This window comes from Pithys albifrons, chromosome 7 (genome assembly GCF_047495875.1).
Source record: "Pithys albifrons albifrons isolate INPA30051 chromosome 7, PitAlb_v1, whole genome shotgun sequence".
NCBI classification, from domain to species: domain Eukaryota; kingdom Metazoa; phylum Chordata; class Aves; order Passeriformes; family Thamnophilidae; genus Pithys; species Pithys albifrons.
The window spans coordinates 58,528,124-58,548,383 of record NC_092464.1 but is presented as its reverse complement, the minus strand read 5'-3'; the positions used below and the strand labels follow the sequence as shown (position 1 = coordinate 58,548,383).

Genomic DNA, 20,260 nt, shown 5'->3' with positions numbered 1-20,260 from the left:
GCACAGGGTGAAATTCAACACATGACTCATTTCCAGGGAGAGCTCCTACTAACCTTAGCTCTTGCGGATCTCTCTCTAAGGGAGTATTCAATTGCCATATGATGTCTGCTATGGTTTCTCCAGTACCACTGCAGGACACTTTTGCTTCCTCAATACCAAAAGGAATGAAATCTTTGATGTTATGATAAGGTGTTCCTATAAGGCACACTTTGTTTGGTTCTCCTCCTTTAACCATGTTATCTGAGCAGAATTTTTTTAGATTTGCCTGTTGAGAAAGCATTATCCATACATTCTGATTAGTAACAGCAACAAGACAAGTTACAAATGCAAGAGATACACTTAGATACTCTCTGGATTTAACTACCCTTTGAATTATGGTGGCTAGATGCTTTTCATCTGGCTTCACCATAGTTGTGAAGGCTTCTGAAATGGTTTTTTGAGTTACCAGAGGCTTCCCTGTTCCAGGAAGGTTAGAAAAGACAGCTAAAGCAGCATTTTTGGATCTTTCTAATCCCTTTTTTACTACATCGTGATTCCCAGCTCCCCCCAGCATGTTCCAAACAGAGGCTTCTTTTTCTTTTGGTGCCGTGCCTTTAAATGGCTGTGCTGTTGCTTTCCATTCTGGGATACAGCTGGTGGGTGTGGCTGTCGGTGATGGAGGCTGCAGGTACCAGGTTGCCGGTGCAGGGGCAGTCCCTACCGGTGCGGGGGGTTCCAGTGCCGGTGCTGGCAGCTGCGGGCAGCGCGCGGCTATCGGGGAGGGAGTCCCTGCTGGTGATGCAGAGCTTGTGTCCTGCGCGACTGGCGCTGTGGGAACTTGTTCTCGGGACGCTTGCGCTGTGAATGGCACGCAGTGAAGGGAACGACCAGGGGGAGCTCCGCGGGTTCCGCTCCACTGGGGAGGAGTCTCTCCCCTCTCCATGACGCAGTCGATCCACGCAGGAGGTGGTGGGGGTGGCGCGGGAACTGATCCGCCCCAGGAGCAGGCGAATTCGGAGCCGACTCTGGCCCCTGCAGGCTGCGGCGGACCCGCGCCTGGCGCATGCGCTGTGATTGCCATGCAGTACGGAGGGGGGTCAGGCGGTCCGTGCGCCTCGTGGTAAGGGCGCGCCGTTCCTTTGTTTGATTTTGCGGGGTTTGCAATCACGTGGTCTCTTTGTTTTCCTGTCCACGCGGTTTCGAGTCCTGCCAAAATGTCTCCCGCGGCCGCCTCTTGCCACAACGGAGCAACTCCGGCGTACCCGCGGGGCGGCGGGGAGCGCGGCGGCGGGGCGACCGCAGCCCCGAGGAACCCGCAGGGCATTGGCGGCAGCGGCGGCGGTGGCGGAGCCGGCGCCGAAGGTGGATGGACAGGGGGAGAGAAACTCCACGGGGTTTGTCCCCCCCTCCACATGTCTCTCTCGGCTGAGGGCATTCCCCATCGCGCCTTCTCGGAGTTAGGATTTAAATAAAACTCACTCACGGTTTGGTTTTCTGCGGCGTGTCTCGTGGGGTTCCAAGGTTGCTGCTGAGGTCCGGCCGCTTCTACAGCGGCAGCCGATGGTCTCATTTGCTGTGCATAGGCTGTTTCTTGGTAGTTGTAAGGCGGTGCACAGACGACTTCTTGGCTTTTCGCGGTGACGAACGGCGTGGAAAAGCTTTGATTCCATGGTTGCTGTGGTCTTGCCGGGTTTTCTGGAGCGGGAGCGGGCGGTGCCGCGTGTGGGTACCGCGGCGGGGGTCCCGCAGGCGGCACGGGCGATGCCGAAGGGTACCGCGGCGGCGTTTCTGCGAGCGGCGGTGCCCACGGCGGTGCAGAAGGATGTTCAGGAGAAAAACTGCTCTGTAGAAACTGACTTTTTTCCCTTCTCTCTGGTAGCTCGAGGTTTTTACGGGCTCGTTCTACCTCTAACAGCATTTTCCTTACAGCTGCATATGACGGAATGAGCTGTAAAAATTCGTCGGGTGCAGTTTGCACTAAATTCCACAAGTCTGCCCCAATTTTATCACACACTTCTATGGGAAGTGTGGAATTGGCATCTGTTAGGTGCCTTCGAGTGAAACACCAATCCAAAATTCCTGTAATGCTTGTCTTTCAATGTTTGTTTTTGTAACATGAGCTAGTTTTTCAAATTTATCAAGCAATAAGTTCGTTTTAGTCGAGTTGGAATTTCCCATGTTTCTTTAACTCACCGGTTCGAAGGTCATGGTTCCTTCAGTCCACGTTCTTTCAGCAGCTCTCAAGGCCACTACAAAAAACTCCCAAGTTTACGGGATACAGAAGCTCTCGGGGGCTTCTCCACAAAGCACCCAAAAAAAACTGGGGCATAGCAGCTCTCAGAGGCCACTTCTTAAGGCTCTAGGCAGGTCTGCAGGTGGCTTCATGTTCTGAGACACGTTGGGGTCCACCAATTGTTGCAAACCAGGGCCTAGGGAGACTGAACACACCAATGTGATGTTCAAGCAAATTCAAAGTTTATTCAAAAACACAGGTATATATGACCTCAAGTGACCCCGCCCCAGGTGCGATGGTCTGACTCCAATCGGTTGAGGCTGGAAACATGTCCTTTTAAGGTGAAAACGAAACTTGTGAGGTGGTCCTTCAGACCCACCTGAATCAGGGCTGCAACAGTTGTGGACAGTCCCCATTTCAACCAGTAAAACTTTTGGGGCTGATGTCTGAATTTCCTAGTCCCTTTTATCAATGGAAGTATTTACTCTTCCCTTTAACTTCTTTATCTCCTTTAAAATCTTCGTGTCCCCTCTGCCCTGCTTGGACACCTGTGACTGAGAGCATTTGTTTCTCTGTTGGGTGCTCACTGAAGCTGTGCAGGCAGCTCAGAGGGGTGACCCATGGAGGTGTGTGTGCCTCTGGCTGCATCCCACTGCCCAGCTGTTCTCTGTGCTCTGGGAAAGGGCAGGAATGCTGCCTGCTGGAGGGCAAAGCTGCTCCTGCCTGAAGAGCCCTTTCTGCCTGCACAGGGGAAATGCTGCCCAGCCAGGCTGGTTTGCTGCTGGGAAGGGAAAGGGACAGGCCAGAAGACAGGACAGGGACATACAGAAGACATGCTGAAGTGCAAACCAAACATGGACTTCTGACCTTGACATCCCTTCATGGAGGCACAACCAATTTCTTGCAGGTGAGATGAGAGGCCAGAGCCGGGAATGGGGCTTGCAGGAATTGGTCTGTGACAATTGCTGTGGGGCACCTTTCAAGGCTCTGCAGGGAACAAAGACATAGCCCAGACCCTGCTCTGCTGGTCCTTCAAGTCTGTCCTAGGAGCTCTGGCTGTGCAAGGAAACTGCTACAAGCCCACATCCTGCACACTCACACTCTGCAATGGGGCACTGGGATTTGCTTTGCCAGGGAACTTCCTTGGGCACATTCTTGACAGTGACTTTGGAAGAGGAGCAAAGCCTTCCTGCCCTGCCCTCAGGAGATGCCCTTCCCTGATGGAGCTGCTGTTGTGGAGCCCAGCTGTGTCCCAGCAGTGTCCATGACCTGTCCCTGCCTGTGATCCCAGGATGGACATGCAGCAGGATGTGACCAAGCTGGCAGAGCACTTGGGCCTGGCACCAACATAAGGGCTCAGAAGGAGAGTGTGGAGCTGGAAAGAGAAGATGTGGAAGGAGCAAGTGCCCTTGTCCCTGGTTTTCCTGCTATGCTGGGAGTCTCTTCCCTCCCCCTGTGCACGCAGACACTGACCCTGCAGCACAGAGAAGGGTTTAGGAAGCATCTTGGACACCACAAGTCAGTGCAGGGAAGTTTATTTCATTAAAAATCACAGGACTCATGACTTTTGAACAATAACTGAATATCAGGAGACTTGTAGATATTGTGGTAACATTAATCATTAATTAGACATGACATTCTTTAATGGAAACATGTTTAATAAGAAAAGAAAAAAGAAAAACTACCAGAAACAAAACAAACACAAAAGAGGACATGTGACTAAAAGCAGACAGGGCTTGTAACAAGTTACATTCCGAATGCTCTAAGAAGAAAACTGGTACTTCATTATGTCTGAAAGAAACCAATCATCAATTTCCTGAGGCAATGCTTGAGCTCCTGGTTCCTCAGGCTGTAGATAAGGGGGTTCAGTGATGGAGGAACCACCGAGTACAGAACTGACAGGGCCAGGTCCAGGGATGGGGAGGAGATGGAGAAAGGCTTCAGATAGGTAAACATACCAGTGCTCACAAACAGGGAGACCACGGCCAGGTGAGGGAGGCACGTGGAAAAGGCTTTGTGCCGTCCCTGCTCAGAGGGGATCCTCAGTACAGCCCTGAAGATCTGCACATAGGAGAAAACTATGAAAATGAAACAACCAAAAACTAAACAGATACTAACCAAAAGAAGCCCAATTTCCCTGAGGTAGGAGTGTGAGCAGGAGAGCTTGAGGATCTGTGGGATTTCACAGAAGAATTGGCCCAGGGCATTGCCCTGGCACAGGGGCAGGGAAAATGTATTGGCTGTGTGCAGCAGAGCATTGAGAAAGCCACTGGCCCAGGCAGCTGCTGCCATGTGGGCACAAGCTCTGCTGCCCAGGAGGGTCCCATAGTGCAGGGGTTTGCAGATGGCAACGTAGCGGTCATAGCACATGATGGTGAGGAGGGAAAACTCTGTCATGATGAAGAACAAAAAGAAAAAGAGCTGTGCAGCACATCCTGTGTAGGTGATGGTTGTGGTGTCCCAGAGGGAGTTGTGAATGGCTTTGGGGACAGTGGTGCAGATGCAGCCCAGGTCTGTGAGGGACAGGTTGAGCAGGAAGAAGTGCATGGGGGTGTGCAGGTGGTGGTCGCAGGCTACGGCGCTGATGATGAGGCCGTTGCCCAGGAGGGCAGCCAGGAAGATGCCCAGGAAGAGCCACAAGTGCAGGAGCTGCAGCTGCCGCGTGTCTGCCAATGGCAGGAGGAGGAACTGGCTGATGGAGCTGCTGTTGGGCATTTGCTGTTTTTTTAAAGACGTTCTGTTCAGAAAAGGAAAACACGGGGATTAATTAAGGACAGGTCTCTGAAATAAACAGTCTGTTTTTAACTAAAATCAATTTGTCAAATGTGCTATCAAGTAGTCAGTGCTCCTGTGCTGTAACAGGACATGAAAATTTTTTATTACAGCTCTGACATTCACGAGTGATATCAGATGGAACCCACCTTGAATGCAAAAGCTCCACCTCTGCACTCATGACTCAGAAGACACATCTGGTGAAGGTTCTGACCCACTGGAGAAATCCTCATTTTCCTGGCCCAGCACACAGTGCCCAGTAGAGCTGCAGGGAAGGGCCCCCAGAGCTGCCTGAATATCCCCTGTCCCAGGGATCCCTTAGTGACACTTTCCCCCCACTCTCTGTCCAGGGCTCTGCTGCCTGGAGCTGTCCCTGCCAGCAGCTGCTTCCCTGTGCCCAGGACTGGGCCCTGGCAGTGCTCCCAGAGCCCATCCCAGCCCTGGGTGCTCAGCTCTGCCCTGCAGAGCCCTCCCAGCACAGGGCACTGCCCAGGGGCAGCTCTGGCTGGGCAGGCTCTGATACCAGTGTCAGAGCAACCCGGAGGAGTCTGGAAAAGCAACACTGATGCTGCCTCTGAGCCACTCTGTGGTGGCTTGTGGTAGTCCCTGGTTTCTGCACCTATAAAAGCAACAGTTTACAGGTTTTAGAGTCTCTTGCTCAGCTCAGAGATGAATTTCTGTCCCATTTCCTACCCAGACAATCCAGAGGGCAAAACTGTAAGAAAAGAAGCTTTCCCTATAAGGCAACCTCCCTCATGCTGTGCTTCCTGCAAATGCACCTGGCAATTTTTCTGCATTGATCTGGAGCTATAAGTAGCCCTTGCTCCTACAGCACAATTTTGACAGCAGACGGACCCTGCCCTTCCCTACAAGGGCCTGCTCCTTCCCCACAGCCCTTCTCCCCAGCCCTCTGAGCAGCTCCCCAGGCTGGCTGAGAGCTGACCATGGCAGGCAGCAGAGTCCCTGCCCCAGCACAAGCACCCTGGGCTGCAGGACCCTGCTCTGCACCACAGCCCTGGGCACCCCTGGCTGCACCCCCCGGCTCCACAGCTATTCTAATGTGTCCCCCAACAGCACCCTCCTCACACATCACATCAGCTGGGGCTGGGCCAGATGTAGGAGATGCCTCCAGGAGCTGCCCCTGCATTGCCCTGCACCCACAGACTCACCGTGTCCAGCACTGCAAAGATTTCTCCTCCATGAGCTCTGAGTCATCCTCCCAATGCTGAGCCCCTTTAAGCTCTGTCTGTGCCCTGCTGGTGTCCCTGAGCTGCCCTGGAAGTGCCCTGAGCCCTGCTGGGCTGTGCACAGGAGCTGCCCCTGGGCAGAGCTGTCTCTCTGCAGCGCTGCCCGCTTGCCAGGAGCTCCCTGTGTGCCAGGAGCCCGGCCCAGCTCAGCAGCACAGCAACAGCCCAGGGCATTTAATGGCCCTCTGGGGGGTTTGTGTTGTTTACATTAAACTCAGTCCATCAGAGTAAGTTCAAACAACTTCTCAAGAACTCAAATTTACATTGAAACACTGAAGTTTCTTGTAGTGTTAATGGGTCCCACTGAGGAACAGGACTGAGAAAGTGTCCCCAGATTCCAGTTAGAGCAGAAAACTGGAGGCAGTGATGACAGTTATGGACAAGCAAGTCAAAGATGTCTCTCATGCTGAGTTAAACTGGCTGTGTTTCAGAATTCAAAGGTCCTAGCCCTGACCTCCAGACCCTGAGAAGGGAGATCCATTCCCTCCCTCATTGGTCAGGGGTCTTCCTGGGGCAGTGGGATGTGGGATGTGCAATGCCAAGGGCAGGAGGATGGGGTGACACCTCCCAGGCTGCTGAGCAGGGACAAGGAGGCAATGAGGCCCCAGGGCTGCAAGGCTCACTTGTCTCCTCATGCCATCAGGGGCACACACAGCAGCCATGGCCAAAGGCCTGCACAACTTGGCTCTCTTGGGGCCTTTCAGCTTCTGCACATCCCTGTCTCCTCTCCAGCCCAGGCTGTCCTACGGTGTCCATGCCCTGCCCCTTTCCCTGCAGGCTGTCGGCATCCCCCGGCTGCCCCACCTCGCTGGCCCCTTCCTGCACTGACACCTCTCCCTCCTCCCTGGCTCTTCCATGAAGCCTTGGGCTGATTCAGACCCCATCTTTGTGACACTTTGTATCAGAGCATTTCTCTTGGAGGGAAATTCCTTTCTGCACAAGTCCAGTCTGGACCTCCAAGGTGCCCTTGGTGACATTATTTCTTTCTCATTCTGTTTGTAACTACAAAAGAAAAGCACCACAACCTCTGACACCACCACTGTGACACTGCAGGACCTCATGGAATCACGGGGTCACTGTGGAATCTCATGGATTTCAGGGACCTTTTTCTCAGTGCAGGGCCTTGATTAGCACAAGGGACCAGTGTGACACTGTGGAACCTCATGGAATTGTGACACTGCCGAGTCTTATTGAAACAATGGGATCATTGTAGCTCTTCAACCTCATGGAATTAAGGGCTCATTGTGACTCTCCACAGTGATGGAACAAAAGGGACACTCTGACACTTCAGAACCCCTTGGAATCAAAGGGTCATTTTGGTGCTCTGGGACCTTATGGAACTGAAGGGAACCTGGGACACTGCAGAACCTCATGGAATGAAGGGATCACTGTGACATTGCAGGGCCTCATAGAACAAAAGGAATCCTGGGATAGTGTGGAAGCTCATGGTGTCACAGAGGTAACAGAAGTTTTAGACAGAGTTTATTAGAGAAGATGTCTCATTGAGCTGTTGGGGCAGAAAGGACCCCTTGCTTTCTAAACTCCTTCTCAGAGAGGAGCCTGGGGGTGACTGAATCCAATCTTAGCTGCAGATTTACTGTGCAATTTAAATTTCAGGAATTATAAAGGTGTGATGGAATCACTTTTTTCCACAGGTTTTAATGATGGCCAATCAGATACATAAAATGAGTTATTTGTTATGTGAAATGAACAGAGAAAAGAACAGACAAGTGAACAGATGAAAGATCTTAATCATTTACTTAAACATTCAGTACACTGTGGAAAAGCTAAAAACCTCCTAGTAGAGTATATTATAGCATAAAATAGTGCAGTGCACTGTGTCAAAGAAGTTATTTTAAAACAGTTGTGTTGAAACCAGCAAAGAAATGATCATTAAGCAGAGATTGATGTAACTCTCACACAACTAAAGAGGGCAGATCTCTCTTCTTCCCTTAATCCCTGGGCAATGACCATGAAGAGCCGTCCCTGCTTCATGGGAGAAGCTCCACATGCTTCAAGACAGTCTGTGAAAGGATCTCCATATGGAAGTTGGACTGAGGTTTTAGAGTTATACAGTGAGGGATTGCTAGTCATGAATTTCCAGGCCAGTGAGCAGCTTATCTGTCAGATCCTGTTCCAAAAAGCAGGATGTGCATTTGCAGTTTGGTGAACCAGGCTGGTTTTAGCATAATTCAACACCAAAACAGCCCCTTGGTGGCAGCAGTAACTCAACCCAGAGAGCCTGCATTGTTTGCATTCTCTGAGTGGATTCTGGGCCTGATCAGGGCAGAACATCCTGTCATGGTCCATAAGGCTCTGCAGTGTCACAATGGCCCCTTGATGCCGTGAGGTTCCAAAATGTCCTGAGGTTCATTTGATTCCAGGAGCCCCCACAAGTCACAAAGGCCCCTTGGTTCCATGAGATTCCACAGTGCCCCAGGGTCCCTTTGGCTCCATGATGCCCTGCAGTGTCACAAAGCCCCTTCATTCCATCAGGTCCCTCAGTGTAACAACAGCCCCTTTTTCTATAAGGTTCTGAAATGTCTCAGTGTTCCCTGGGTTCCCTGAGGCCCTGCAGTGTCACAATGGCCCCTCATATCCAAGAGGTTCCACAGTGTCCCTGAGTTCATTTGGTTTGATGAGGCCTCAGGTGTCACAGTGACCTCTTCATTCCATGAGGTTCCAAAATGTTCCAGGGTTCCATTGGTTCCATGAGGCCCTGAAGTGTCACAATGGCCCTTGATTCCAAAAGGTTCCAAAATATCTGAGGATTACTTTGGTTCCCACATGTCACAATTGCCCCATGGCTCCATGAGGATCCACAGTGTCCCAGGTTTACTTGGGTTCCAAAAGCCCTGGAGTGTCACAATGACTTCTTGATTCCATGAGGTTCCACAGTCTCCCTGGATTCCTTTGTTCCCATGAGGGCCTAAAGTGTCTCAATGTCCCCTTTGGTTCCAGGAGGTTCTGTGATGTCACAATGTCCCATTTGGTTCCAAGAGGTTCTGTGGTGTCACATTGGCCCCTTTGGTTCCAGGAGGTTCCACACTGTCCTTGCTGGAACACACCTGGTTGGATGTTGCCCCACCTGCAGAGCTGCCTCCAGCTCTGGGGTCCCAGCACAGCAAGGACATGGAGCTCTTGGAGTGAGTCCAGAGGAGACCACCAAGATCATAAGAGTGATAAAGCAGCTCTGCCATGAGGGAAGGCTGAGAGAATTGGGATCTTTCAGCCTGGAGAAGGGAAGGCCTTGGGGTTACCTAATTGTGGCTGAAGGGAACCAACAAGAAAGATGAAGAGAGACTGATTACAAGGATCTGGAGAGACAGGACAAGGGACAATGGTTTCACACTGATAGAGGGAAGGGTTAGATGAGATATTGGTAAGAAATTCTTTATGGTGAGGGTGGTGAGGCCCTGGCACAGGTTGGTCAGAGACGTTCTGGCTCCTCCATCACTAGAAGTTGTTCAAGGCCAAGCAGAATGTGGCTCTGAGCAATCTGGTCTAGTGAAAATTGTTCCTGCCCCTGGGGTTGGAATGAGAAGCTCTTTAAGGTCCCTTATGACCCAAAGCATTCTGTGATTCTGTGGCTGGTGGGTGATGTGGTGGTCAGGGCTGTCTTGGGCACAGAGACCATGAAATAATGGGGATTTCCATTGTGAGTGAAGGGAGAGGAACCAACAGAACTGACACCTTGGACTGACAGCTGACAGACTTTGGCCAGTTTGGGAAACTGATGGATGGAGTCCCTTGGGAGTCAGTCCTGATGGAGAAAGGAGTGCAGGATGGATGCAGGTGTTTTAAGAAGGAAATCTCAAAGCTTCAGGAGCTGTGCCTCTGTGGCCTTAGACAAGCCAGGGGGCAAAAGGTATGGCCTGGTGAAACACAGACCATGGGCTGGATATCAGGAAAAAAAAGAGAGTGTGTCACCTCTGGAAAGAGGGGCAGAAAACTTGGGGGAATTACAAGGATATGGTGAAGTTATGGAGGAGGAAAATGTGAAGGGCCAAAGACAAACTGGAACTGAATTTGGCCACTGCAGTTAAAGACAGCAAAAAATGTGTCTCTGAATCCATGGGCAGCCAAAGGAGGGCTCAGGAGAGTCTCCATCCTTTGCTGGATGCAGAGGCAGCGCAGGGTCAGGGCAGGAGGAAAAGGCTGAGGGAATTAATGCCTTCTTTGTCTCAATCTTTTAACACCAAATGCAGTTGTGCTCAGGATTCCCAGATCCCAGGGCTGGAAGTTGGTGATGGGGAGCTGAGTGAAGCCCCCATAACCCAGAGAGAAATGGTCAGTGACCTGCTGTGTCAATGAGAACCCCACAAGTTCCTGCCCACATGAGATGCACCTGAGGGTACTGTGGGAGCTGGAGAAAGAGCTGGCCAAGCCACTCTCACTCATTGCCCAGCAGTCCTCGTGAACTGGAGAAGTCCAAGCTGAAAAGAAATCAGCCAAAGTGACACCCATTTATAGGCAGGGCCAGAAGGATCTGGACAACTCCAGGCCTGTCAGGCCTGAACTTGGTGCCAAGGAAGTCCATTGAGGAGATCATCCTGAGTGCCTACAGACATACAAACAAGACAGTCAAGGGACCAGGGACAGTCAGTGTGGGTTTGGGAAAGGCAGGTCCTGGTTGACAAAACTTATCCCTCTATGACAAAATGACCCACTCAGGAGATGAGGGAAAGGCTGTGGATGTGTCTCTCTGGAATTCAGTCAAGTCTTTGGCACCACCTCCCACAGCATCTCCTGCAGAAACTGGCTGCTCATGGCTGGGATGAGGGAACTGTTTCCACCCTCAGTAAATTTGTGGACAACACCAAGGTGGGTGTGATTGTGGGTCTGCTGGAGGGCAGGAAAGGATCAAGAAGACCAAGTGTCAGATCCTGACCTTGGGTCACAACAACCCCATGGAATACTCCAGGCTGGAGGCAGAGTTGCTTGAGAGCTGCTCAGCAGGAAGGGACTTGGGGGTGCTGCTGGAGAGTGGCTGGATATGAGTCAGAGTATGCCCAGGTGGGCAAGAAGGCCAAAAGGCATCTGGCCAGTGTAAGGAATAATGTGGCCAGCAGGACCAGGACAGGGATTGTCCCTCTGTGCTGGGCACTGCTGAGGCCCCACCTCAAGTCCTGTGCTCAGTTCTGAGCCTCTCACTACAGAAAGGACATTGAGGGGCTGGAGCATGTCCAGAGAAGGGAATGGAGCTGGAAAAGAGTCTGGAAAACATGTTGGATAAGGAACTGGTGCTCTTTAGTCTGGAGAAGAGGAGGCTCAGGGAGGACCTCATTGCTCTCTTCAAAGACCCAAAAGGAGGTCTTAGTGAGCAGGGGTCTCCCTCTCTTCTGCCAAGCCTATAGGGACGGAAAGAGAGGAAACAGACTTGACTTGAGTATGTCAAGGATCAGATTAGATAATAAAAATATGTTTTTCACTGAGAAGGTGTTTATGCAATGAAATAATTAGCCCAGGGAGGTGGTGGTATCTTGAAGTGCTCACGTGGTGTATGGATGTGACATCTTGGAATACGATTTAGGGATGATTCTAGTGGTGCTTGGATGACAGTTGGACTAGAAGACTTTGAAGGTCTCTTCCAGCCTTGATAAATCTGTAAGTCTCAGACCTGTCATCACTGTCTCCAAATTTCTGCTCAGAAAAACCCTGGGATGTTTTCACAGTCGTGTTCCTCAGTGGGACTCATTAGCACTGCAAGAAACTTTACAGTTTGAATCTCACTTTGGCTTCTCAAGAGGTTTCTTTAACTTTCCTCAGGGTCTGATGTTCAGGGACTCAGCACCAAACCCCCCAGAGGGCCATTAAATGCCCTGGGCTGTTGCTGTGCTGCTGAGCTGGGCCGGGCTCCTGGCACACACGGAGCTCCTGGCAAGCGGGCAGTGCTGCAGAGAGACAGCTCTGCCCAGGAGCAGCTCCTGTGCACAGCCCAGCAGGGCTCAGGGCACTGCCTGCACACACCGAGGGCACAGCAGAGAAGGGACAGAGGTGAGAGGCAGCCTGGGCTGGGAGGGGACTGAGCTATCACTATAGGAGAAACCTCCACAGTATTTGAAAGAAGAATTCTCTGGCTATAGGAAAGTTAATCTTCCCTTCCTGCAGGTATCTCCTAAAGCTGGCACATCCCACAGCTTCCAGGATCTTTCAGAAGGACTCCCACAGTTCTTCAGTGGAGAGGAGGTGGCCATATGGCAGAGCAGGGCAGGACCTGCAGGCACCAAGGGCAGACAAGAGAAGTGAGAAAGAGTTTTAAAGTGTCCTGGAGTGGGAGGACAGGTGAGAGCTCATCAGGAGAGGAATCTTCACAGCCCTTTGCCAGGGTAAGTCTCTGGCTGCAGAGCACTGCAGGTGAGTTTCTGGAATTGTCTCTTACACCTGCCAAATGCCAGCAGTGACAGGACCTGTCAGGATGGCTCTCCTGGATTTCCTGGTGTGGAGCATCAGAGGCACAGGGCAAGAAGGTTCCCTTCTCCCAGGGATGGCTGTGGGGTGTGAGCTGGGGGTGCAGCCAGGGGTGCCCAGGGCTGTCCTGCAGAGCAGGGTCCTGCAGCCCAGGGCTCTGTGTGCTGGGACAGGGATTCTGCTGCCTGCCAGAGACAGCTCAGCACGGCCAATGAGCTCCCATGGCCCTGCAGGGAGAAAGTGTGGGTGGAAGGAGTGACCCCCTCATGGCAGGGCAGGGAAGGGCAGGGCAGGGATGTGGGTCATGTCTCTTGACCCACAAGACTTGACCTGCAGTGCAATAAAAATTTCAGGCATTTCAGACACCCACAACCACAGGTAACTGTGGCAGGTGCAACTGCGTGAACAAATACAAAGAATACCCTCAGCTGAATTCCTCAGCTGGGCAAATTGCAACCAGTGGGGCTGGAAGCTCTTTGATGTATCACGAGTACATTAATTTGAGCTCACCCTGCATTCTGAGTTCCCTCTCTCTGCAAGGCAAAAAGGACTCCTCAGGAGTCCATTACAGTGTCCCTGTTTTAATGGCCTCATCAGCCAACAAAACCCAGAGCTCAGGTGAGCAGGATGCAGAGAGGTCTTAAAAAGAGAGACCCTTATTGTCAAGTTGCTGTGAGACAATGTGTTTTGCTACAATAGTCACAGCTAACTTAGTTCTGCCTTTTCCTCCTCAACAGACAACATTCCCCCAAGGCAGCAGATGTCCAACAGCAGCTCCATCAGCCAGTTCCTCCTCCTGCCATTGGCAGACACACGGCAGCTGCAGCTCCTGCACTTGTGGCTCTTCCTGGGCATCTCCCTGGCTGCCCTCCTGGGCAACGGCCTCATCATCAGCGCCGTAGCCTGCGACCACCACCTGCACACCCCCATGCACTTCTTCCTGCTCAACCTGTCCCTCACAGACCTGGGCTCCATCCTCACCACTGTCCCCAAAGCCATGCACAACTCCCTCTGGGACACCACAACCATCTCCTTCGTGGGATGTGCTGCACAGCTCTTTTTCTTTGTCTTCTTCATGTCAGCAGAGTATTCCCTCCTCACCATCATGTGCTACGACCGCTACGTTGCCATCTGCAAACCCCTGCACTACGGGACCCTCCTGGGCAGCAGAGCTTGTGCCCACATGGCAGCAGCTGCCTGGGCCAGTGGCTTTCTCTACTCTCTGCTGCACACAGTCAATACATTTTCCCTGCCCCTGTGCCAGGGAAATGCCCTGGACCAGTTCTTCTGTGAAATCTCACAGATCCTCAAGCTCTCCTGCTCAAACTCCTACCTCAGGGAAATTGGGCTTCTTGTGGCTAGTGTTTTTGTATTTATGGGATGTTTCATTTTCATAGTTTTCTCCTATGTGCAGATCTTCAGGGCTGTGCTGAGGATCCCCTCTGAGCAGGGACGGCACAAAGCCTTTTCCACGTGCCTCCCTCACCTGGCCGTGGTCTCCCTGTTTGTCAGCACTGGCACATTTGCTTGCCTGAAGCCTCCCTCCATGTCCTCCCCATCCCTGGATCTGGTGGTGGCAGTTCTGTACTCGGTGGTGCCTCCAGCAGTGAATCCCCTCATCTACAGCCTGAGGAACCAGGAGCTGAAGGATGCTGTGAGGAAAATGATGACTGGATGCTTTTTAGCAGGAAGAGACTGCCTGCTTTGCTCTGTCAGTGACACCCAGTGCATTTCATGAGAGGCCAAGTCTCTCCTCTTATATAATTTTCGTTTTTTTCCCCTTCTACCTTTGCTCTTATCAAAAAAAAAAAAAGTATTCATTTTATCCCATTTAATTATTCACCCACTCTTTTGTGACCAAGGCCAAGGACTGTCCTGGGCATTCCATCAGAGCGGCCATTCCCCACCATGGGTGCTCCTGCCCTGGGCTGGGGCTGCACAGGGAGCTGTGGGACAAGCTGTGAGGCAGTGGGGCACAAAGGGGCCATGGAATCTCTGCCAGGGATTTAAAGCAAGGCGAAGCACAGACAAGGAATTCCTGGGCATGGCCTGTGCTGTGCATGTGGGACTTTGGGGAAGGCAAAGCTCATCTGGAGTTGGTGGCTGCAGGAAAAGTCAAGAACCAGAAGAGCCTCAGTGGCTGTACTGGAGACCAAGGCTGAAGGAAAGAAATGCGGGGCTGCTGTGGGATGGGGAGGGGGATTTAATTCCAGCAGACACTGCTGTGGGGCTGAGGGACTCCATGGCTTCTCTGCCTGAGTCTTCACTGGAAAGGTCTCTCAGGCCTCTGTGCTCAGGGAAAGCTTCAGGGAGGAGGAGAGCCCATCTTGGCAGGAACCTCCTGCAATGGCAGAGGGACACATGGCAGTGTGTGCCCCTGCAGGGCACTGCCCTGGCCATGGCACAGGCTGGGAGCTGCCTGGCTGGGAGCAGCCCTGTAAGGCAGCTGTGGGTGGGCAGGAGCTGGGCAGGAGGCAGCCGTGTGCCCTGGCAGCAAGGAAGGCCAGGAGCACCCTGGGCTGTGGGACCAGCACAGCAAGGACGTGGCTTATCCTGGTTGCTGTGGCTGAGGAAAGCTGCACAAAGAGCTGTGGAGTTCAGAAATTGTATCCTCTTTAATTTTTGGGTTTTGGCCATGAAAAGGAACTTTCTGTGGGTCTAAATCTCAGCACTTTCTGGTCCTCCCAAAGAGCACAAACCTGATGAGTTGTGGTTCCCACTCTAGTGGCACTTAGATCTTGCTTCACACCCAGAGCATGAAGCGCCCTTGTCCCTCAAAGTTCTTGAAAATGGAGGGATGAAGGACACAGGACAGACTGTGGGGATCAGTTGCAGGGCATGGCCAGGGATTTGGGGTGGTTGTCACCCCAGGGCAGGACCCACCACTTGGCCTCGTTGAACCTCATCCAGTTGGCCTGGGACCATCGATCCAGCCTGTCCAGACCCCTCTGCAGAGCCTTCCTGCCCTCCAGCAGATCAGCAATCCCACATAACCTGTTGTCATCTGAACAAATGCTGCAGAACATGTCCAAAAAAATTCCTGTAACCCCAAAATATTTGGATTAGTGGAGATTTAGCTCTGCACTACAAAGTAATTCATTCACTTTCTCTCTTTTCCTCCTGCTCTGGATCAAGGGAACTTCTGACTTCAGTGTGTGACTCACTTTGTGCAAAGAGCAAAATGGACAGAATTGGGGCAGGGAGCGCTTGGAGGGACCTTTAGATCTGTGCTTGACACAGAACGTGTTTTCCATTGGTCTAAAATTGCCTGCTGTGGAAAGTGGACGTCAGTGATGTGAACTTAAAATACAGCAGAGGAATTTCTTCTATTTTTGAGCTGTGCCTTCCTTTGGTTTTGTTTGCTGACAATACATGAACATCCCTGTGTGTCTCCTGCAGCTCTTTCTCCAAGTACAGCAGGTGGGAGTTGGTGCCCAGGAGCTGAAACCTGCAGGTCCAGCCTTTAGTGGAGGAAGCTCAGATTCCACAAGGCTGCTTTGAGTGCCAGGGATGTGATGAGGGAAATGGTGGGGTGGGGATTAGGGATAAAGTCTGATGGATTGTCAGACAAAAAGGGTCTTGATTTTCATATCTATTCACACTGAATTAGGAGATGCTCTGGGTCAATATCAATAGGGAATTGCTGATAATAATGTATAAACAGGCAAAAATAAACAGGCCACAAAAAAGACATATTTTTGCTGTGTGTTTTTTTTTAAAGTATAAGATATTCACTTTGAATGCATTCCTGAGATCTCTGTAATTGACCTCAGAAGATTTGAAAATGTAAAAGTAAATTATTCCCAGGGGATAGTTTGGTTAAAATGCCATCAGTGAAAAGAGACCATGAAGGGAATGAGCAGACAAGGAGACCATCCCTGGTGCTTGGGAACAATATCAATTAGGGTTTGCTGCTCTCAGTGTATAAACAGGAAAAAGGAAATGGGACGAAAAGTTCTATTTCTTAATTTTTTTGTCACTGTAGTGCACTCACTTTGAATACACTTCTGGTATCTGTCTAATGAAGCATAAAAGAAATGAAGACTTAATATTAAATTATTCCCAAAGGCTTGTCTTGTTAGGATGTTTTGAATGTTAATGAGCACTCTGGCAGTGAATTCCTGAACTGAAGATTTGAAAACTGAACAAACCTCTAAAAAAGCAAAATTCATCATCAAACCTTCAAGTTCCTGAGAGTGTCAGCAAGCCCCACTGAGGTCATGACTGAAAAGATACCCCGGAGGGAATGAGCAGACAAAAAGACCCTCCCTGGGGCTGGGGAAGCAGCAACTCAGAGTCCCTTCCACAGCCAGGCCTCCAGGGACACACCTGAAGGAGCAGCAGAGCAGGGTCTGGGCTTTGTCTTTGTTTCCTGGACACCCTGGGCAAGGGGCCCCATGGCAATTGTCACAGATCACCCCCTGCAAACACCATTCCCAGCACTGACCTCTCACCCACCACTGACAGGTTGTTTGTCCCTCCATGGGGACACCAAATGAGCAGCTCACAAGGCCATGCTGCAATTGTACAGAGGAGACTTCAGCATGCACAGTGTGTGTGTGGGGGAGATGAACCCAAGAGAACACAAAGACCATCAGCTAATCCTGGAGGTGCTGGGAAGGGCTGTGGGACACACAGTGTCTCGAGGTCACTTCACTCTGGGCCCCACATCCCCTGGAAAACCCCCAGGATGCAGCACTGGGATGTGCTTCTGAGCACAGAGCTCCCCCTGTGTCCATCCCTCAGGCCGTGGGGCATCTCAGAGAGGGGCAGAGCAGGTGACACCCCACAGGGCTGAGGTGCCTCCAGCCCCCAGCAGTGGCAGTGAGAGCCCAGGGAAAGACTGTGACTCCTGCAGTGATCTCCCCGTGGGTGTAAAAGGGAAAGACTCTCTGATCACCCCTGGGGGCATGAGAATTCCACAATCCCAGTTCAGAGGTGGATGCCTTGCTGGACCTCGACATTTCAGTGAGTGACTCCAGGAACAAACTCCACTGGCCCAGTGAGATTCATCTCAGTGGTCTTGGACAGTTCATTGCAAGTGCTCCTGAACTGCTGCATCACCCTTGCCTGGGATTCTGGGCTGTGCTCTCAAAAGGGCCAGAGCAATCTGAGAGGTTCTGGGGTCCTTGGAAAAGGCAGATGCCAAGCCCATCTTTAAGAAGAGCAAAATGAGAATGGGGAGAATTACAGGCTGCCCATCAAGCCGCTCTATCACTGCCCTTCCCAGATGGACAGGGGAGAGAGAATAAGATGGAAAATGACTGGTGGGTTGGGATAAGGCACTTTACTAAATCAAAAGCCAAAGTTTGCACACAAACAAAGAAAGAGGAAAATAAGGCAGGTTTGTTCTCTGCTCCCCATCATCAGTGATGTCTGGCCATGTCCCAGCAAGCCAGGCTTCGGCACATGGAGCAGCTGCTCAGCAGGCAAACATTGGAAACAATGAATGCCCCCCTTCCTTCTCCTTTCCTCGTCTTTTATATCTGAGCTGACATCCCATGATCTGGAATATCCCTCTGGTCACTCTGGCTCAGCTGGCCTGGCTGTGTCCCTTCCCAGGACCTTGCCCTCAGTTGGGGAAGGAACGTTGCAGTGCTGGGGCTGTGCCAGCCCTGCTCAGCAGTAGCCAAAACATTGGTGTGTTCTCAGCACCTTTCCAGCTCCCAACACAGAGCACAGCACTGGGAGGGCTCCTGTGGGGAAATGAGCTCCTGCTCAGCCACACCCAAAATATTTCCATAATGTTCCTTAGTGTCCCAGGATTGCTTTGGTTCCATGAGGCCTTGCAGTGTCCAGGTGACATCCTGGTTCCCTGAGGTTCCACAGTGTGACAATGATCTCTTGATTCTATGAAGTTAAAAACTGTCTCAAGACCCCTTTGGTTCCATGAGGCCCCACAAGTCACAATGAACCCTTTGGTTCCGTGAGCTCTGCAGTGTCCCAGGATACCTTTGGTTCCTTCAGGCCCTGCAGTGCCCCAATGGCCCCTGGTTTCCATGAGTTTCCACAGTGTCCCAGGGTCCCTTTTGTTCCATGAGGCCCTGAAAGGTCAAAATTGCCTCTTGGTTCCATAAGTTTCTGTAGTGTTACAGTTGCACGATGATTCCATCAGATTCAAAAATATTCCAGGATTCCTTTGAATCCATGAGGCCCTGCAGTGTCATCATGGTCCCCTGATTCCATGAATTTCTGCAGTGTCCCAGGGTTCCTTGCAGTTCATGAGGCCCTGTAGTGTCACAGTGATCCCTGGATTCCATGAGGCTCCACAGGGTCACAATGGGCTTCTGTTTCCTTGAGGTCCTGCAGGGTCACAATGGAACCTTGATTCCATGAGGTTCCCAAGTGTCAGAATGGCCCCTTGGTTCCAAGGCATTCCACAGTGTCCCAGGGTTCCTTTGGTTCCTGAGAGAAGATTGCTGGGGGTGAAATGAGGAGTATCAAGTTATCCTGACAGAAGTTGCAATGGTACACAAATTATAGGTAAAGGTCCATCAGGAGTGTTTGCACAGTCAGTGTTTCAACACCCTCAGCATTACCTAAACTTGGTTTTACCTCACCAACATCTTTCCTCTCTGTTGGCCAAGCCTCCCTTCCCTCCCCCAAATATCCCATCCCTTTTGTCCCAGTTCCTCCTGACCTCCCCAAATCCTTCAGCTGGATGGGCTCAGCTTTGTGACACCCTTCATGACCCCTGAGCCTCTGCCTGCCCAGCTTGGTCAGTCAGTTCTGGGAACACACCTGACAGCCCAGCCCCCAAGGGGACAGGATGTTCTGCTGTGCTGGAGAGGACCCTCCTCAGCCTGGCCAGCAGTGCTGCAGGGGGGGATTCCCTGCCCCTCCCCAGCTGGTCCTTCCTGCCCAGCAGCTCCTGTTCCAGAAGGGCTCACAGACACTCTGGGGGACTTTTCACACTTGGGTCCTTGAGCTGCCCTGGGGCATCTCTGGGGCAGTGGCCAACTCTGTGACTGCTCTGGGAAGTCATGGCCTGAAGCCAGGAGTGTGGGTTTTAGGAGGTAGTTGAAACCTCTGCAGACAAGAAATCCTGGTAATTGTTGAAGACTTCCTTGCCTGTCATTATGATGTGCTGTTTATTTTTAATTTCAAGATTTTTTCATCATTTTCTTTTTACTGACAACACCACACACTTGTTCTATTAATCTGATTCACTCACTGTTTATGTGAAAATATTTGTGCAGCTGTTTATCAGAGTACATTTCCTACCAGTGTTTTGAATGCAGAAACATTGCTCAGAGGAGCTACTGAACTTCTTTGGGATGGTTTCATATCCCTAATTTTGCCTCTTCTGTTCTTCCTCTCCCAATTTGCCTTCCAAGATCTCTCCAAGCTGTGTGTGCCTGGGAATGTTTTCACAGTCCTGAGCTCTGGGCCATGTCAAAGGGGACAAATGCACCTTCTGGAGAACACTGTCACTCCTGCTCACAGAGCCTCTCTGACTGCACAGAGGAGATTCCCCCAGGCTGTTTCCTGGTGTGGGAAGAAAGGGACATAAAGGCAGAGGAGAGGGATGGAGGAGACATGGACATTTGCAATGGGCATGCTCAAGGCTGGTGAGATAAATGTCCCTGGGTCAGGGAGGTTGTTCCTGCAGTCACAC

The 20,260-nt window shown here is 51.4% G+C and overlaps 2 protein-coding genes across 2 annotated transcripts; one reads left to right on the top strand and one right to left on the bottom strand.

Moving 5' to 3' along the window:
• Positions 1 to 3,997: 3,997 nt before the first annotated feature.
• Positions 3,998 to 4,927, bottom strand: LOC139674692 (olfactory receptor 14A16-like). The gene has a single exon (XM_071561295.1). The coding sequence runs from the start codon at positions 4,925 to 4,927 to the stop codon at positions 3,998 to 4,000; it is 930 nt and encodes a 309-aa protein (XP_071417396.1).
• An 8,820-nt stretch (positions 4,928 to 13,747) lies between these two features.
• Positions 13,748 to 14,606, top strand: LOC139674691 (olfactory receptor 14J1-like). The gene is made up of 2 exons (XM_071561294.1): positions 13,748 to 14,245; positions 14,505 to 14,606. Exons 1-2 carry the CDS (start codon positions 13,748 to 13,750, stop codon positions 14,604 to 14,606), a joined length of 600 nt encoding a protein of 199 aa, XP_071417395.1.
• The last annotated feature ends 5,654 nt before the right edge of the window (positions 14,607 to 20,260 follow it).

Bases quoted from the DNA above. Each gene is read 5' to 3' on its own strand.
- LOC139674692 (XM_071561295.1), bottom strand. From the start codon at position 4,927: ATGCCCAACAGCAGCTCCATCAGCCAGTTCCTCCTCCTGCCATTGGCA.
- LOC139674691 (XM_071561294.1), top strand. From the start codon at position 13,748: ATGTGCTACGACCGCTACGTTGCCATCTGCAAACCCCTGCACTACGGG. The intron at 14,246-14,504 runs GCAGTGAATCCC...TTTGTGACCAAG, and splicing joins TGTACTCGGTGGTGCCTCCA to GCCAAGGACTGTCCTGGGCA.